This window comes from Papilio polytes, unplaced genomic scaffold (genome assembly GCF_000836215.1).
Source record: "Papilio polytes unplaced genomic scaffold, Ppol_1.0 DF822845.1, whole genome shotgun sequence".
NCBI lineage: Eukaryota > Metazoa > Arthropoda > Insecta > Lepidoptera > Papilionidae > Papilio > Papilio polytes.
In genome coordinates this window covers 3,547,490-3,568,240 of record NW_013526359.1, presented here as the reverse complement: position 1 = coordinate 3,568,240, position 20,751 = coordinate 3,547,490, and the positions used below count along the sequence as shown (strand labels likewise).

General features: G+C 33.2%; 1 protein-coding gene across 1 annotated transcript in view; it reads left to right on the top strand.

Moving 5' to 3' along the window:
- The window catches only part of LOC106105503 (protein kibra), a 73,788-nt gene that overhangs the window by 17,982 nt on the left and 35,055 nt on the right, over nt 1-20,751 (top strand). Inside the window, 1 exon segment of the mRNA XM_013285853.1 lies at nt 7,600-7,694. Within this exon segment, the coding sequence (XP_013141307.1) occupies nt 7,600-7,694 (95 nt within the window).

The following is a 20,751-nucleotide window of genomic DNA, read 5'->3' as shown; positions in this document are numbered from 1 at the left end:
AAAAATTTAAAGCATTTAAGATAAGATAAGATATGTGAAAATTTAACAACACACCAAGAGCACAATGAAATGAATTGCTCTATTATAAGTGATTCGATAAGATTGTAACTATAATATTTTACCATTTTTTTACGATTTCTTTTGCCTTTTCATGTCTTTTAGACTTCCAGAGTGTCGTATATATTCACTTTTACTAATATCGCTGTCCCCGTGCGGCTTCATCCGCATGAAATAATGAAAATTTTATTTTATTGTTTACATTTGTCAAATTATCAATAGCAAATGTCAAAATGACATGGCAACCTTGCTTCCTTGATGTTGGCAGCTTGTATTTTATGGTCCCTTTCCCACATGAAGGTTTTTTCTAATTTTTCATCGCCTAAGTTTGATAGCGTGAAAATGTATATCCTAAAGCATGTCCTAAGTGTAGGGCTTTTTATTAAAGACATAATTATTCAATATGCTGTGATTGCCGACATTCTACGCCACGAAGTAATGTGTTTAAGCCTTATAATATTAGTATAGATTTGAGAATTAATGCAAAAGATGGTTCTATAACCTCACGATAGCAATAAAAATTATTGCATAGTTAACTCATTACATGAAACTACAATACGCAAAATTTGTATATTTCGTTTGTTACTACAAAGTGTAGCGGAATTTTTATACAATACCTTATCTTGGTTTTTGTTATCTTATTTCTTCGATGTTTTGTTATGATTTGAGGTCAATGGCATATTTTTTTTGCTATAAGAAATACTTCTAGAAGAGATTAACGTAAGTTTATCCAGGTCTGTATCAATTAGGTACTTTCGGAGCGGACCCATATCTTTTAAAATCGCAAAACTGTTGTGCGATTGTCGATTGTTTCATAGCCGCAACTAAAAATCTAGTAGTGTGCGCACCTCCATATAAGCTTATAGGAATAAAAGCGAGACAAAACAGTTGTGCGATAGTTTAGTTCCAGGAGTGCGCACGCTCTAACGAAAATGTTAGTTTGTATTTATTATTCCAATCGAGTCCAGTATTGGATATACTTGAGGGATATAAATATTGATTGATTGAAGGAAAAAGTATTTGAAATCCCGTCTCCGATATAGACGTCACAACGGAGTTGACTTGTTGAATTTTAATTTCGTTTTGTAAGTTCATTTTTTTCGTGACTGTTTGCCTTGAAGTGGCAATTATTGATTCACCGGGCTTTAGGTAGCCGGGTGCAGATAGCGCTTAGCCTAAACCTCGTTTATGAGTAACAAAGCTCGAGGTCTCTCTCATGAGCCGCGGCACGAGCCGTTACTTCGTTATTATTGCTGGATTGGGAGGCCACCCAGCTCTTAGATCGCTTCGGTGGACGCTCCATGGAGTGACTAGGCACGAGGCAGAGAGGGGACCTCGGCTTGGGTTGTCACTCAATAATTGTAACTTCAGATGCGTCTAGCCAAAATTTTAAAACAAACAACTATAGTACAGTTAGTATGCTTTATTCGGATACACACATTTATAAGTTGATTTTTAAACACGCGTTGGCATGCTTTCTAGGAGCATTCAAAATGTCCTTGTTTGTGATTTTGATTACTGTTTTAGCTTTATGCATTACCTATAAGGTTATTTATGGTGAATTTTAACCGATTACGAATTGTTTTCTCATACAATTTTGTGTAGTATTTTGCTATCTTTTTGTACATAAGTGTTGCATTATTTATGTAACGTGCTGCAGCTTGAGGCATGTTTTTAAATGTGGTCGCTAACAGCGGGTGTCCATCGCTTGTTAGGTGCCTCTTGAATTGTTGATATCGCCTTGTCAATTAGATTGGTGTTTATCATTCGGATTTTGTCCATCCTCAATTATACCATCGTTAGAGTTTTTCTTTCCCTTAGATCTTGGATCTTGCTTTACTTTATAAAGCGCTAGCTTACGCCCGGGACTCCGTCCGTGTGGAAATAAAAAAAAGTAAGTAGCCAATGTGTTCTTCTAGACTATGCTCTACATCTATGCCAAATTTTATCAAGATCCGTTCAGCCGTTTAGACTACAAACTCTAACAAACATTCATCCATCCATCCATCTAAACTTTGGCATTTATAATCATACTTCATACTAATATTATAAATGCGAAAGTTTAGATGGATGGATGGATGTTTGTTAGAGTTTGTAGCCTAAACGGCTGAACGGATTTCGATGAAATTTGGCATAGATGTAGAGAATAGTCTGGAAGAGCACATAGGCTATTCACTTTTGTTTTTTTTTTTAATTCCACGCGGACGAAGTCGCGGGCGAAAGCTAGTATTATACAAGTATGAAGTATGATTGAAATTCGTAAGACAAACACTCGAGCACTAAAGAGTCATCTCAAGTTTCAATCACTTAATCAATTAACGACTTAAATTAGTCACTATATTAAAAAAAAAATAGTTTAAAGTCGACATTAGAAGATCGAAAACGTGTGTTTTAAAGTGTATAAATAAAAAAGTTATTAGTACATACCTTATATACATTTTAACGAAAACAAGGAATTGTAATAAATATTCTATTACTATTTTCGTAATGAAATTCTATGAATAAAATGTAAACTCGTTAAGGTGTGCATGTTAGATGCGTTTGCATTATAAATTCGGTCCGCCGGCCGGCGACCAGCTTTATATAAATCGTACCATTACATTATACTGATTACAATTTAGATATTTTAATTTAAAAGCGAACACGACTAAAGGAAATTGTGTCCTTAGTATGCTGTAGTTTAAATGCAACCGACAACATTCTTGCTATTCGAATGTACACTTATATTAATAGCAGATTTCGTCCGCGACTCCGTTTGTGTGGAATTGAAAAAAAAACAAAAGAGAGTAGCCTATGTATCCTTTTAGACTATCCTCTAGATCTATACAAGATTTGATTGAAATCTGTTCTATTGTTTAGGCTACAAAATCTAACAAACATCCATCCATCTAAACTTACGCATTTACAATATTAGTATGATTATAAAGAGGAAAGATTTGTATTGTTTGGATTTTTGTATGTATTGAAATAACTCAAAAACTATTGGATCGATTTAAAAAATTCTTTCACCGTTAAATGTAATCATTGAGTAACAAAGACTGTTTTTTACTTATTTTACGCGGGCGAAGTCGCATTCGAAATATAGTACGAAAGATATTACTAATATTAATTTGAAAGTTTGGATGGATAATTGTTCCTATGTATGGTATAGATGTAGAACATGGTCAGGAAGAACACAAACTATTTAAAGTAATTTTTTTTAATCCATGCAGACGAAATCGCGGACAAATGATAAACGAATTTGAAAATTTGATTTTAAAATCATTTGGGGTGACTTATCACTGGTTTGCGTACGATTCCACTGCCGAAACTCGAAAAGAGATAATTGTCATTCCCTTAATATTACGTAGTAAACAGTTTTCGTACGTTCTATGTATGATTAAGGGCATGTCCCACCACTAGCTGATAGAGGCTCAGATAGCTTAAAAATTACACACTGTCAGATAAGGGAACAAAATCCGAAGTTTTCATCACATATTTTACACGTTGGATTGTTATCAGACAATTTACAATTTGGTGGGACTGGCCCTTTTGGTTTTTATTCCAATCACATTCTACCATTAAACGTCAATTAATGATCGTATCCTCAGGCATTTCATAGTGTACAATAAATTAACCTAGTTTCACTAATTAGGAATCAACGCATGTTCTAACGAGTCTAGACTATAAATCTAACTTAAGTTATTGCCATGTTTAATCAAACGTACGAGTATTTATGTATTTTATTGTTATTATTTAATCAGAACATATAGGGTTTTATTTCTATTTTAAATAGAAAAAAATCGTTCGCAATTTTACTAATAGCCCTAAATTTGTCGTTATGAAAATAATATATATTTTTGATTTAATAGAATTATTTGACAAAAATACTTTGAGATAAGATTTATATCTGTCCATAAAAATAAAAGCCCTCCATTTTCGCCGATAATGGCGTCCGTAATTCCCGCGTAAAACCGCGTGATGGATGCGTCGCTCGGCCATGTTTTAAAAAGCCATTTACGAAATGATCAACCATGGATAACTCATTATTTATCGCTAATGTAAACAGTCGTTAGTGGAATAATAATTATTATGTTAGCCACTTAGTAATCGGTTACTTACGGTTACGGTAACAGATATCGTTTTTAAAACATTACATACAATATGCGTTAAAGAATTTTGCAAGCTTTCAAGATGCCTTCTCCATTTATTCAGCTTGTTTACAACATCCACGTGCGCTATCGTGGTATGCGATCTCCCCTATACCTATTTTCTGCATACGGCTGCAATATTTATAAGCTGGCTAGCTTTTATTTTAGGGCTCTGCGTTGGGAATATTTTCTAAGGAATTTCATTTTGAACGCAACGTCGAAGAGAAAATCTAGTTGTAGTTAACTATGGTTTAAATAATAATCATACTTCATACTAATATTATTAATTCGAAAGTAAAGGTGGATGGATGGATGGATGTTTGTTAGGATTTGTAGCCTAAACTGCTAAACAGATCACGATGAAAATTGGCATAGATGTATACGATAGTCTTGAAGAACACATAGGCTACTCACTTTTGTTTTTTTTTTAATTCTACGCGGACGAAGTCGCGGAAGAAAGCTAGTAATACAAAAAAGTACATAATAAAGTAAAAACTTAAGTATAATTTTTATTCTAAGATACTATATGCTATGGTTCCTCTTATTTTATAATTTCAATTTATCAAGCTACGTGTGAGGTCAAAACTAATAACGACAGGAGCCCTTAAACTGCGGCCCGCAAAGAATATATTAACCATTTTTTTATTACCAACATAACCATACGTTCAAAATATTGCTGTCTCAGTTCTTTAAAGGAATACAAGAGAGATGACAGTTTTTTCTATAAGTATTGAAGTAATGGAAACCCACGATTATGCACTTCACGTCGTAATTCTGATATTGTTTAGTTTAGCTTTTGATATGTTCCGTATCCTGTTGGAATTGTTAAGTTAGGCGACATCCTGATTGTCTCACTTCCTTGATTATAATTTTTCTATTGGTGTGAACTTATTGGGGAATTTATTATGGCAGTGTAATTGTTTTGAAATAAATGAAAGTAAGTTAACATTAATTATCCATAATAATAATGCAGCGTATCTTACTTCTTACTAATATAAATGTGAAAGTTTAGATGGATAGATGTTTGTTAGAGTTTGTAGTCAAAACGGCTGAAAAGATTTTGATGAAATTTGGTACAGATGTAGATGATCTGCAAGAACGCATAGGCTACTCACTTTTTTTTTCATTTAACGAAGACGGAGTCGCGGGCAAAAGCTAGTGTTATTTATAAAGTAAAAGTATATAGTAGCTTTATTACGATGATAGAATTTATGAAATAGTTTAGTGGTTTATAAGTTTAATTGTTACAAACATACACAAGTAGAAATCTTACAGACGAATACTGAAACGAATATTAAACACCGCTTATGTACATATGTCAATGTTTAAAGGAATTTTTAGTTTAAGTTTTATAATTTAAGAATCTATTAAAAATTTCAATATCGTTTCAGTATTTGGTCGTTACAGTAACCATAGTTTAACTGTGTGAAATGTATGTTGTTATCTAAATTTTGTCAAAGACAGAAATGTAGTTGTTATGGATAGTTTTAAATAAATGACTCGATTTGACCTTCACCCTCGTAGTGTCTAAATAAATTGCGGTATCGTCTAATCGAGCCAGTACGATCGGGACTCCGGCCTTGCCACAGGAATTGGAACGAACGATAATTGAAAGATCGTCGCACTTTGGATATCACGCGGCTCTCGTATGCTGGTCGCATGCAGCTGCTTGGGATCCCCTTTGATTGGACTAGCTCGACATTGACTATACAATGCAGCATTTTAGCGCATGTTAACTCGATTGTCTAAAGGGAATGTGAGATACTTTTAAACTGAGAATGCAGCATTTTAGATGTCTTTAAGTAATACCTGGTATACATTTGGCCATATAGATGGACAGTAACGCTCAATAACTGGCATAATGTAAACAATAATTGCCGCCAGTTAGTCCCCTCCGTGTCTAGCCTGCGCTACTGTCCAACTGTACTAGCTAAATGTAGTTAATTTTGTTTATTGGCGTAGTGGTGGTGATTGTACACGTAGAGAAAATATAACTCTGTCTCTAAATTCATATTATTAGGACAATTAGTAATAATAATAATAATAATATAAGCCTTTATTCAGATAATAAATAACAGTTCTAATATAATGTATTATTAATTATAAACAATTATTGTCTGTGTGCCATTTTGACAAAGGCCTCCTCCACATTTTTAGGACAATTAGTACATAACAATTAGTAACACAACTTTATACTGTAGAATCTCGATAAGTTAAAGTCCAAGGGAAATACAAAATACTTTAAGTTATAGAGGTTTTAAGTTATAAAGGGTCTTCTGTAGAGGTTTTGGGCTCTGATGGGAAGGGAACATATTATTTTTTGAAGTTATAGAGGGTTTTAAATTACCGAGGTTTGAGTTATTGAGGTTCTTCTGTATATAAACTGAAATTGATTGCAAAATAAAAGACAATACGTCAGACATCGTTATCAAAGTATTACACAATCGCGTCATTTATTCAGACGATTATGGAAACCGTTTACGTACTCATTGTTAGAAACATGTTGCTCAATACGTCATCGATAAGGCTTTATTGATTTATGACGAATAGCAAATATGCACTGATAACATTTTTTGATAATAAAGTTTGTTTTAAACGCAATTTCGCAGGAAATTTAAAAGGAAAAAAGAAATAAAAAATTGTGTATTATCAAAAAAAATCTTGTACTTACGTTATAACCGTGTATTTTTATTTTAAAGAACAAATTATTGTTTTCTTATATGTATGTTGTTTAGTAAAGTGTATCGTAGTGCGGGGCGATTAACTTTCAAACGAAGCCAGTCAAGGCTCGCCTGTCTGCAGTTATGTAATGTTTGTATTGAACTTCTACTAGCTATATTTAGTTTTCAATGTAAATACACTATGGTAAGGTCCTTAATTTGAAATGTTATTGTCGAATAATTTATTCTCTTTTTATCTATAAAAGGCCTTTGACAAGCTGTTTCTCGGAAGTATCCGCTTGCCGATAACTAGAATATTAGATTAGAAAATTAGTGGACATGTTTTTTTTTATTTTGATGATGACTAGTTAGTTTTTTTTTTTACTTTTTGTTTTTAATATTCATATTTTGTTTAATCTAAGCTTTAGTTTGATTTCGTTTATCATTATGATTGTCGCATAGATTCTCCCTAAATATTAGACAGCATATAATTGTGAATATAAATAATTCCTTTACTTTAAGAACAGCAATAAAGGCTTACTTCATTTTTTTTTATCTACAAAAATGTGCTTGTATGTTACTTTTTCATAAGAGAATGAGGGGAAAATATGTTTTTGTAGATTTTCAACGTTGAATATTTACGGTTATAGAATTTAATTAGTATTGTTAGAATCTTTTTTCTGAAATTCTACATTTGTAGCACTTAATGTAAGTCGATATAGTTACTAATCATAGATGTATATTGTTGACAGAGGTGACGCAGATAGAAGACCCGAGGCTAGAATGGCTGAGCATCCAGGAGGCTATGCTGAGGGAGTACCTCCACACGGCACAGGAGGCTCTCGAGGTAAGTTTTTATCACAAACATTAATACAGACAATAACATGAAAACATTTTTTAATGTGAAAATTGGAATAAAACGAAATTGCGTAAATATTGAAAATGTTTAGTCCATAATCTATGCTAAATCTTGAAGATTACGCATAATACTTTTTATTCTTCCAAAAAATTGATTGATTAAAAAACGCCAGAGGTCCTTTTTTATCAATCGGTTTTATAAATATATGCGACGTAGTTCTTGCATCCTTTTATTATTCCGATGTGAATTTCCGAATAGTAATTAAAATAGACAAGATAACATATCTGGCTATCAGCAAGCAGTGCGCGGTCTCCCCGACAGATAGCGCCGGAATGTGATGGTGCTGATAAGACCAAATAACAGATAAGTTCACGTATTGTATCTAAATGAGAACGTTAAGCGTGGAGATATTTTTAATTATGGTAAGAGCTTCATGATTTAAATCTATTTAAATGTTTCCGCACTCATCATGTAAAGGTTACCGCTTAATGTCTCTGAGTGTGGTTACTGTTAAGTTGGAAGTAAAGTCTTCAAGAAACATGTATTTACATTATGTTCTTACACGGCTTCGTTATTATGCTGTTTGTTTGTACTTAGCCTATTCTAGGACAACGAACACTTAAGCTATAAATACATCTATCACACTTTTTACTTCATACTTAATATTATAAATGCGAAAGTTTAGATGGATGGATGTTTGTTAGAGTTTGTAGCCTAAACGGCTGAATGGATTTCGATGAAATTTGGTGTAGCTGTAGAGGCTAGTTTGGAAGAACACATAGGCTATTATTTTTTGTTTTCATTTAATTCTACTAGTCTATAGAGATAATAAAATTGCAACGTCTGTGTATTATTGAAAAACAATCATAATTCGTAAACATAATGCTTTTATGCTGTTAATAACGAAACATTTTTTTTGTGTCTTCTCAAAACTGTGCCTGGTCCGAGTTATCTCTATCCTATCGATTTTGTCAGGAAGTTGTTGCTCGCAGGTATATTATAGGCTCCTTTTTCTGTAAATTTTGTGTCGACAAAGTCGCGGACGACCTCTAGTCTTGAGTTTACTGTCAATATTTTGTCAGTGCTTACTCATTCCCCAATATTTCCATAAGTTTCATATAGGTTATCTTTAGTATATCCGCGTCTAAACATTTTACCTCGTAACCGCAGAATATGTACAATTATTGACTGAATTTGTCCCGCACGCGGTATCGCCAAGTGTTAGGCAAACACATCACGCGCATGTTCGCACTCCGCTGTTGTCCCGTTATGGTGTTTGATGTGGCAAAATCACTGACTCCCGGATTTGTTTTAACTAAGAATTCTACCATATGTAACTTCTTATAAGTTTTAAGTGTGTTTGTGTATGTATTTTTTTAGGCAACTTACTGTTTAAACTTGTATTTCGAATTAATTATTTGATTTCTGGTCTATTGTATTCCATCGGAATATCTTACTTCCTATTAGAGTTTGTAGCCTAAAGTGCTGAATTGATATTGACGAAATTTAGCATAGATGTAGAACATATTCTCGAAGAACACAAGCTACTCACTTTTTTTAATTCCAAACAGAAAAATCGCGGGCGAAAGTAAGTCTATACTAATAATTATAAATGTGAAAACTTTGTTTGATTGTAATAAAATAACTCTAAGTAAAGGGCCGATTTCAAAAATTCTTTTACCAATAAACAGCTACGTTGTTAGTGAGTAACAAAGGCTATGTTTTTATATTTTTTTTTTATTTCACGCGGACGCAGTCACGTGCGTAAGGTAGTCTATAATTAAATATTTAGTTCTATATAAAATAGAATGGTATTACAGCAAGTTACTACAGTTACAAAGTCGAATCAATTCGACACCCGTCTTAAATGCTAAGTGATCTTTTGACCTTTGGTACATCTCATCTATGTCTGATAAACTACGGTCACCTCACGTCAAAATGATCGATAACCTACGAAAAAGTCGCGTTAAATAGCTCACGGGCTGACCTAAGGCCCTGTTGGACTAGATTGATCGAATGATATAAAAAAAAACTAAAAAACGAATCAATCAAATTAAGGACATTAAAAAAGGTTATATGTATACCCGCTAGGTATGCTTGCAGTGAAAGACAATTGTTAAAGAATGCCTACACACCATGTTTTTAAACGTTGCGGGAATATAAAAAAAGTTTATCTATACTATTATAATAAAGCGTAAACACACACTTATTATATAGATGTCAGCTATTACAGCATATTTTTGAATAATTCTTTTTTAATAAAAAGCCCTATACTTGCGTCACGATTTACACTATATATTTTAACGCCATTAAACTTAGGGGATAAATATTTTGGATAAAAACCCTAATGTGGGAAAAAGACCATAAATTGCTGCCAACATCAAGGAATCAAGGTTTTCATCATATCATGTAATTTTGACATTTGTGATTTGACAAATATAAACAATAAAATAAAATTTTCATAATTTCATGCGGATGAAGTCGCACGGGAACAGCTATTAGTATAGTCTAGTAATAATATTACTAGAAGTCACTTAAAAAGTATGGCAGTTAGTCAAATAACAGGTAGAATGAGATCTCCGAGAGATTGAGATTGGTGTCTTAATAATCGAATTCAAGTATAAAAAACGATAAAATCGTATTCAGGGATATGTGTAACGGATATCAGTTGGCGAATGTTTTTCAACACATCGCCTGCATGGCTAATATAACCACATACTAATTTATATTTCTGAGTAGCGTCCACTCAATAGTTCCGTATAACTGGATTTTGTACTCCGGTTCACTTTGTATTCGGTTGTTTTACATTCCAAAACGCTTAGGTCAATATCACGCGATACCTTATTACGTGGCTAACGTAAATATTTCCTTGTATATCCAATGGCTTTTATTTCGCGTCGGTACACGTAATTGGTCAGTTGCCAATTACTTTTAAGAAATGTAAGGTATGTCCCACCAAATTGTATTGTCTGACAATAATCGAACGTGTATAATATGTCAGGAAGTATTGGATTTTGGTACTCTATTTGACAGTAACGCCACTTTTAGCTATCTGAACCTCTATCAGCCAGTGGTGGGACAGGCCCTAAGAAAAATGAGAACAGATCCATGAATTTCTACTGTTCGACAGGGGATTAAAATTATTTGCCCACTGTACATGCTAACATTATGAAGAGGAAAGATTTTTGTATATATTGAAATAACTCGAAAACTACTGGACCGATTTCTAAAATTCTTTCACCATTAAAAAGCTACGTTATCAGTGGGTAACATAGGTTTTTTTTTTAATTTCACGCAGGCGATGTTGCGAGCAACAGCAAGTTTTGTATAAATTGCAAAAAACATGTCGACATATTTGAAATTAAAAAATCTTTATGCAAAATATTTCCCTTATTCCGCACACGCCGGGACCGGAATTTCGTAGAGTTGGTAAAATTCCACAGCGTACCAGTGATTACATTATCTCTATCTCTGCATACTAATGTCGGTCTTATTTCATCGGCATATGGTTTAGTTTAGACCAAGTGGGACAGGAAAATAGCGCGACATGCGATTAGCCGTGTGTACCAGATATCGTGAATTCCGCAGTTTGGTTTTGGAAAAGCTCCGGATACCGATTTGAATACAGTATGAAATTTAATATAACATTGATTCAAAAGTATCGGCTACAACTAAAATTATAAAAACTACCTATCATTAGGATTTATCGGCTACTATCTTTCGCTGGCGACTTCATCCACGTGCAATTTAAAAAATAAACAAAAGCAGACAATGTATTCATTCAAATTTCATCGGGATTCATACAGCAGTATATGCTACAAACTATAACAAGCATCTGTGTACATTTTCGCATATTGTATTAGTAAGATTACGATGGTAAAATCTAGAACATCTCTATAGTGTAAATTAAGGTTACGATAAACCAACATAGAACACGAAAATCATTACAATCACCCCGTTATATATCTAATTAAATTGTCTGTCGTGCCATTCATTAACTGTAGTCAAAGTCAGATATTACGTAAAATTAAACTGCAGTTAACCTTGAAGCTAAAAAGTTGTAATATCGACTCACGAGGTCCTGTTTACAAATAAACGGTACGCGAGCGCAACTCTCGTAGTGCGAATTAAAAGAAAAACTTTATTGGACAAAAACATTTTGATAAAATTCATTACGGTACTGTTTCCTACACTAATTTTAACATCTGTGTTTTAGCAGGCAGGACATATTCTTATTTATAATCATATTTACTAAAAATTATTTTTTTTTATAATATAAGGTAGCAAACAAGCAAGCGGCCTGAATCCACCGATTGGAAAACGATCGTTGTCCATAAACATCCGCAATTGCAGATGCGTTGCCTACCTTTCATTGACGAAGGAGGAGACGCACATAAAAAGGATATATAGTATTAGATCTATAGTTTTGGATACTATGGCCTACTTAAATTTAACTTAGGTTAGGCTCTGAGCCCTTCAGTGTGGACGTATAGTGAGCTGAGCTCGCTCGATGGATTACATCACGGAAAACATCATTATAGTGAGTTGGTAATGAAAGAGTTACTAATAAACTCTTGCTATAACTTATCTAAAAGATAATTGTTCAACTTCCAGAAATGTTTCTACCAATGTAACGCAGAATTTAAATAGATAAAGGCAAGTGAAACTTCGTAAATGGACGCTATAAGCGAATTTAACATTTTCGGTTATTTTGCAGTAGACTATTCAATCGAACATGTTAAGGTATTTATATTTTTACCAACATTTTGTCTCTTGTTGATGATAATTTTTCGATTTTAAATTGCAAGAATAGTTTAAAACAATCAAAAAATCTTATATATTTTATTTCTATATCTTAAAGATATTACGTCGTAATCGCTTGTTGTGGAATGTATGAAATCCGGAGACTTGTACGTAATACGATTAGATTAGTCATAAAAGAAATAATAGCTGCCCGGATGACGTCATTTCGTGTAAAATTCCGCTGATGTATTGATTAAATTGCTCGCACATGTTTTGGTAAACGAAGCGAAGACAGTCTAATGGTCAATAAAATTTGTATGGTCTGCAAAATCAATTCTATTTTCATTGTACAAATCAAATACAGATTTACTTTGACTAGAAAAGTATGGACAAATTAAAGGATTGACATGAAAAAAAATCACTAGCTATTACCTAAGAAATGTAGCTAGTACTATAGTTAAACGCATTATCTTGGATCGATTTTTGGAATACTAGCTGTTGCTCGCGACCTCGTCCACGAGAAATGATTAAACATAGCCTGAACTACTCAGTGATATATCGGGCTTTATAATGGTGAAAGGATTTTTAAAATCGGTCCAGTTTGTGATTTATTTCAATATACCAAAAATTCTAATCTTTCCTCATTATAATATTAGTATAGATAAGTACAGACTGCAAAAATATAGACTACTAGTTGTCACCCGCGACTTCATCCGCGTGGTGTTAAAAAAAGTAAGTAGCCTATATAATCTTCCAGACTATCATCTACATCTGTGCCAAATTTCATCGTAATCAGTTCAGTAGTAGAAGCTACAAACTTTAACAAACATCCATTCATCCATCTAAAGATTGCCATTTATAATATCAGTGAGATTCTAGTATTTAAATTAATTATTTTAATATTATAGTACTAATATTTCACCACAAATTCCATCCCATAAACAGCAACAATAGTATATTGCATCCTATGTTGCGTAAACAGAATAATACTAACATGGTAGGATATAAAAATTCGCAACGCCATCTGCCGGCCTATAATAGCCGCACGGTAGCATCGTCTACGTGACACTATGTACATTACAATACAAATTTATTGCGAACCAGGAACGAAGAACTAAACGATTTAGACCCTTATCAATATCACCATAAGCACCATGTTAACTACCATAAGAGTAGTACACTACAAAGGCTCTTAGTATGGACGTGCGTCCTTTGTTTGCGCAAGGATAGAACGAGTCCTAGAGTTGGTGTATTTGGCAACGTCTACTATACGTGATGTAAATTTTATCAGCAAACATGTTTAAATAGTGTTTTTGCACTTTATACTGTTTTTGAAATAAACGAGGTTATAGGTTAAGCATTTTGTACTGCATTGTACATTTTTAAAATTACAAGTAAATCTTATGAATATTATAAATGTAAAAGTTTAGAAGGATGGATGAATGTTTGTTACAGTTTGTAGCCTAAACGGATTTCCACGAAATTTGGTATATATAGATGTACAGGATAGTCTGAAAGAACATATTGGCTATTTACTTTTCTTTTTATTAATTCCCCGCGGGCGGAGTTGCGGGTGAAAGATAGTCATCAATAAATAGCTACGCTATCACGGAGTGACATAAGGTGTTTTTTTATTATTTTTTTTAATTCCACGCGGACGCAGTCGCAAGCACCAGCTAGTATTCCATAATTGTAGTCCGATATTTGTTAAAATTAGAACACCTATCGTTTGGAGAAGTTGTATTTTTAAAAGTAAAAGTAATAAATATGGTAAACCTGATATATATTGTTCTTAAAGTGAAATAAAATTATTCAAAAGTTAGACGGTAGACATGTTGTCTCCATTCTTAAAAAGAAAGTACATAAGAGAAAGAATATATTTGGATGCAGCAATCAAAATCGGAAACTGGAAAGCCAGTTACAATATTTAATTTTGGAAATTAATTAGTCAAAAATAACATTTTATACATAAAGTTGTGTAACAACAATACAACTTGTCCCACGTGTATGCGGCCTGGTTTTTTCGCCATAATCAAGTTTCGACCAACGAAAATGCTATTTGCATATGAACGTGTATCTCCAGTTAATAAGAGCAATGACTAATGCGATAGAAATTAGGTTGATGCAGTTTCCGAAGTTAAAATAATAAATGTGACCTTTTGCCCGCGACTTTGTCTGCGAGGAATTTGAAAATTTAGCAAGTAGTCATGTATTTTTTCGGAATATGTTCTACATCTGTACTTTTCATCTAGATCCATTATACTGTTTTTAAATACGTGTAAACAAACGTACATTTAAACTTTTGCATTTATAATATTAGTATGATTGATGTTTGATTAACTCTTTAGACTCTGATAAGAATTCGATCTTCAATTATTACGAGTTGAGGTCTTCTATTTGAAAAAATATTAATAATTTTATTTTATTAGTGTTTTAATGAAAGAGTTTCGTTAAGAACATCACTAGTGCAGTTTCATTGACTGGACTATTTCTTTTTCTGTTTTTTTAAGTATATTTTTTTGTATATTATTATAACAATTTTACATATTAAGTTCTAGTAAAATTGCATTTAGATATATATATGATAGAAATGCCGTTATATTTTCGTAATAAGGAATTATATTATTTTTTTTTATGTGTATGTACCAGGAGAACATAGTTTCAGGTTATATACAAAGGAATCAGTAAGCATTAACAAACTAGGCAAGTTTATAATATACGTATGACATTTTCTTGTAACCGGATAGCCGGGTATGTGATACGCACGATTCGCGGAAACGAGATGTTGCGGGAACCTTCCGCGAATTTACTTACTATTATGCCTTTATAAGCGAAAAAATAGACTGCAAATTAACCCAAAGTATTATCATAGCTTTCAAAGAAAAAAAATAGTAGGGTCAGTAAAAAACATTTTTTTTAGTTTGATGATGTTATTCCAAGTAAAATAGAAATTATTTATATTAATATTAATAATGTAATTTGGTAGATGGGTACATCAAACTTCACACTTCATACTTACTAATATTATAAATGCGAAAGTTTAGATGGATGGATGGATGTTTATAGTTTGTAGCCTCAACGGGTGAACGGATTTCGATAAAATTTGGTATAGATGTAGAGGACAGTCTGGAAGAACACATAGGCTACTTACTTTTTAATTCCACGCGGACGATGTCGCGGACGAAAGCTAGTGTAAAATGAAACTTTAATTCATAAAGATCATAAACCTAATTACATGGAAATGTTTCTGAGTACATTTTTGTAATGATTTTGTTGTAATATGATCATTGTTCATATTTAGGCGTGTGTTGATACAATGATGTCACCTTTGTTTTATTATGCTAACAAACGAACTATATTTACTTTTTAATCCCATCTCGTCTATATATGCGTCATTCGATTGTTTACTCTTTATTTGGTGCTTTTTATTAGTAAAATTAGGTACTATATTGGCGTCCAATAGACCCGAAATATCATCATCATCATCACCAGCTCAACACACGTCCCCACCAAGGGGCTCGGAGCCTACCCTAATAAGGGGTGACTAGGCCATAGTCAACCACGCTGGCCAAGAGCGTGTTGGTTGACTTCACACATATCTTTGAATTTCTTCGCCGATATGTGCAGGTTGCATCACGATGTTTTCCTTCACCGTAAGAACGTCTGGTAAATTATGTAAATATGAAAAATCGAAAAATCGAAAATCACATTGGTACAAGGCGGGATTCGAACCCAAGACCTGTACATTACAAGTCAAGTGCTTAACCCACTTGACCACCGACGCTCTAGTTAAAGGTATGAATGGTAAATTTCGCTAAAGCTTTTTTTGATAACAGATGTTTTCTGATATAATTTCTTTATTAGAATACAGAAACGCTTCGTAAACGCTGCTTACAATCTGAAGTCAAAACTTTAGTGTAATAGAAAGTTTTAGCGATATTTTAACAAAATAATTAAAAAGCTCAATAGTGTAATGCCCGCTAAGTACAGAAATTCATCTGTTAATAAATTTAAAAAGATTTTCCTAACATATAGAATGTTTTATTGCAATTAGTGTAGCTATTTATGTAGATATAAATTTTCAGCGACTGACGCCATAAGCAACGCCCAGCTTTATTGTCGACAAAGATTTATACGGCTTGCCTTTACAATTATTCAAATGCAACAACAAACGCTAATACATATTTAATTGTCCACACCCTGAATATTTTAGAAGGCTGTGGTAAAATTTTAAAAATATACTTTAAAAAAAACACCCAATTTCGACCTATCGTTTAGGAAATATGACCCTTCTTTGTATGCATTATAAAGTTTAAAGTTGCATTGTTTTTAGAGTCTTTTGGTGTTTGTGGTACGTGTAATTTGTTGTGTTTTGATTGTGATGATGGGTAATTGGCGGTTGGTGAGATCATTATGTCTGACCTGACGTTCCAGGAATCAAGGTCGTGTAGAGATGGGATTAGATTCAGAAAAAATAAATTAAAAAGATATAGTCTAGGTTACTAACAGATAAATTACTTTTCTAACAGTGGCAGAATTCGAAGTCGCGAGCAACAGTTAGTCTGAAATATTCTTTAAAAAAAACTAGAAAATCCAATAATTTTTTCATGTACCGCAGTACTTGTAAGTGGCTGTTACTGCATTTTAGCAGTTTAAACCTACAGTTATTAACTATTGCTTAGTTCCAAAGTAGAGCCTGGTCTAGAGTCGTTAGTGCTAAAGGAACTCTAGTGTAGTTGTAGTCATGAATGAAATGACTACACCTACTAGTGTACCGTATTTCGTCTCAAGGAACATCACTAGTCCGATATCCTTTTCGAACAGGTGAGCAGGAGGGGCGTTGGCTCCCAGATTTTTTGTGAAATTGATAACTATAGGGCGAGGTATTTCGGGATGGACAAAAAATTATGGTTTTAACTCGACTGTCTGGACATGTGGGCCTCAATAATGATTGCTTATATTAACGTATAGTTCGACATGATCGAAAGTTTGTAAACAAATGAACGTCACATAAGTAAATGACATATAGTCCCCCGAAATAATTTGACCCGGTAAACACGAGTATTAAATTATTAAAATACTAGTCCTTCTGTTAATTAAAAAGCTGTCACAAAGTCTTTTTCGTACAGTAGCTGTCATGTTATTTTCTATAGCCATGTAGATTTGTACGTGTTTTCTGATATTATCGGGCCAGATATCCATGCTTGGCTATATTTTTGTTTTGGTTTTGTCTCCAGTTACACTTATCTATACTAATATTATAAAGATTTGTATTTTTGTATGTATAAAATAACCCAAAAACTACTTGGCAGATTTTAAAAAACCTCACCGTTAGACAGGTTATTTATCTTTGAATAACAAAGTATATTTTTTATTATTTTCTAAATTCACGCGGACGAAGTCGCAAACATCAGCTAGTATTTCATCATTCACATTCCCTTTTAAAAATAGAGATAATAAACACGTCTCAATACAAGTTTCACGACAGTCGAGACACATTGACCTTTCAAACTCTTAAGTTGTTTTAAACGACCATCAAGAAAGTCAACTTGAAGATATATCTCTTGGAATTCTTTATTTCCGTACTAATTTTTTTCCGCAATTGATTTAAGTGCAACTGACGTTTTAAATTCCTTACGAGTATTATCTTAAAGGAAACAACTTCTTTCCTCAATTTACTAAATTTATATTTATCTTGGAGACTTCGGTAACATTTCTGGCTGATTTATATCTTCGATAATCACATAACTTAAATGTTAAAAAAATCTATAAAACCTGAGTAAACCATCAGAGTTTTTTTTAGCTTTCAATCTAGAGTTGCTATTGCAAAAACAAAACAAAATCATGTCACCCTTTTCATTGCTTTAAAACAATAGAGAAAACACTACAAGTAGATAGCACAAAATCCATAACCTCTATTTTGTCTGTCTAAGAGTCCCTTCACACTACATACTTTATCGGCAGATAGTTTACACGGGATTTAATTAAAATGTATAAAGGTGCGCACACTCCGATTTTGTCTTATATGGGTTTAGAGGCCCGATCAAACTATAGTTTAAAATTTATAGTGTGCAGGGTCTCTTATAATATTACGTACCAAGACGCTCATGTCATTAACCTGATAGAAAGCAAAGGTATATTTTTTCGTCTTGTGATATCTTGGAGATTTCTTGGAAGGTCTGATTGCGGTCATTACCACTGGCAACGACAGTTACAATAGTCAAGGAAGGTTATATAAAAGTTATATAAGATATGTTTCATTTGTTAGTACTACAAAATATAAACAGATTTAAAAGCTCTAATTTTGTGCTAAAGAACTGCATTTTCCCGTCTGGCCAATTGGCCTAAACTTCGATTTGCAATTTTTTTTTCATAAGGTCCAAACCAATAGATGATTGGTCCGATCAACGAAAAAAATGCATATTTCTTTTTGTTTTACTAAAAGTACAATAATTTCGACTAAAGTAGCTTTCTATTGGTCAAACATGTATACAAAAACCTTTTTAACATTATTCTCAGTTCCTTTGTAAAAGTGCAGATAGCAATAAGCTTTTAAACAAATGTATCGGCAATGGAAACGCTGTTAGTTTGTAATTCAAACTGAACAATTAATCTATATCCGCTTTATAAAATAGTGGCTATTACTCGCGACTTCGTCCGCGTGGCATTAAAATTAATAATATAATAAAAAAAATGTAGTCTATATTATCCATCCATCTCTTTCTAGGTCTGGATGGATTGTGTGAAAGGTGACATGATCAAAAAGGGAGTGATGACAGATGACGTATGATAGAGTTATGTGGAGGACAAAAACTTGTTGCGCCGACCCTACGGGAGTAGGATAAGGAGATGATGATGATGATGAGTCTATATTACTCACAAATAGATTGTTGTCTTTCTAACGATGAAAGATTTTTTAAATCGGCCCAGTAGTAAATGCATCAAATTACAAAAATACATATCTTTCCTCTTTATTATATTAGTATAGATGTAACATTTACACTCATATAAATTGTTACGTTATAACTGGTTTTATATCAAGTTAGGTTAACTCAGCGCAATTGTCGACTACAGTGATTGGAATAACGTGGAACAGGATGAAACTAATTGATTTAGCTATTTATAACTTAATTGGTGCGCAAGAGTCGTAGCGGTGACTAACAGTTTGTACTGTAGCTGTATTGTTTTAATGAATACGTGTAAATCTAACATTATCATCATCATCACCAGCTCATTATACGTCCCCACCGAGGGGCTCGGAGCCTACCCTAATATGGGGTGACTAGGCCATAGTCAACCACGCTGGCCAAGTGCGGGTTGGTTGACTTCACACATATCTTTGAATTTCTTCGCCGATATGTGCAGTCATCACGATGTTTTCCTTCACCGTAAGAACGTCGGGTAAATTATGTACATATGAAAATTCGAAAAATCGAAAATAGAGCGTCGGTGGCTCAGTGGTTTGATCACTTGACGTGTAATCTACAGGTCTTGGGTTCGAATCCCACTGTACCAATGTGATTTTCGTAAATCTATACTTCTATATTAATCTTACTATCTCACTAATATTATAAATGCGAAAGTTTAGATGGATGTTTGTTAGAGTTTGTAGCCTAAAATCCTGAACGGATATTGATGAGATTTGATGTAAATGTAGAGGATAGTCTGGAAGAACATATAGGCTACATATTTTTATTTCATTTAATACTACGCGAACGAAGTCGCGGGCATCAGTTCATAGTAAATAAGTTTCATAAAGACGCTTCTTAAGTCTTTATTTCCATGTTATGATAAGATGAACGAAATGTTAATTTTAACTCCATCCAGAGATACAGTCAACAAATAATAAAAAAATTTAATTATGAAATGTGTAAAATAACAAGGTTCATATAAGCAATAATCCGCCATATTTAGGGGCGTATTCTGGTAGCCGACTATAAGTTTTATTTATGATTCACTTTACATTTTAAAATCACTAAGCCCTCGAGCTTTAAAAAACAGACGAGTAAAGATTTATTCAATGCTAGGTTATCTATCATATTGCGTATCTTCTCAGCTGTTACGGCCGAATAGCAAAACGACATTTTAATATAATAAAAATAAAATAAATAATTAACTTTTATTGACTTACTTTTTTTTTACATTTAAATTTTAACGTTTTAACACTTTTTATATTGCTAATATTCTTGCTTTGTTTTTGTTCGAATTCGCCCTAGCCGTTTTGGAGATTGCTTGGAACAAACGCGACTTGCGGACAGACAGACAAAAAATGTTTTAATGCGATTTTCGTTATCAGCAACGC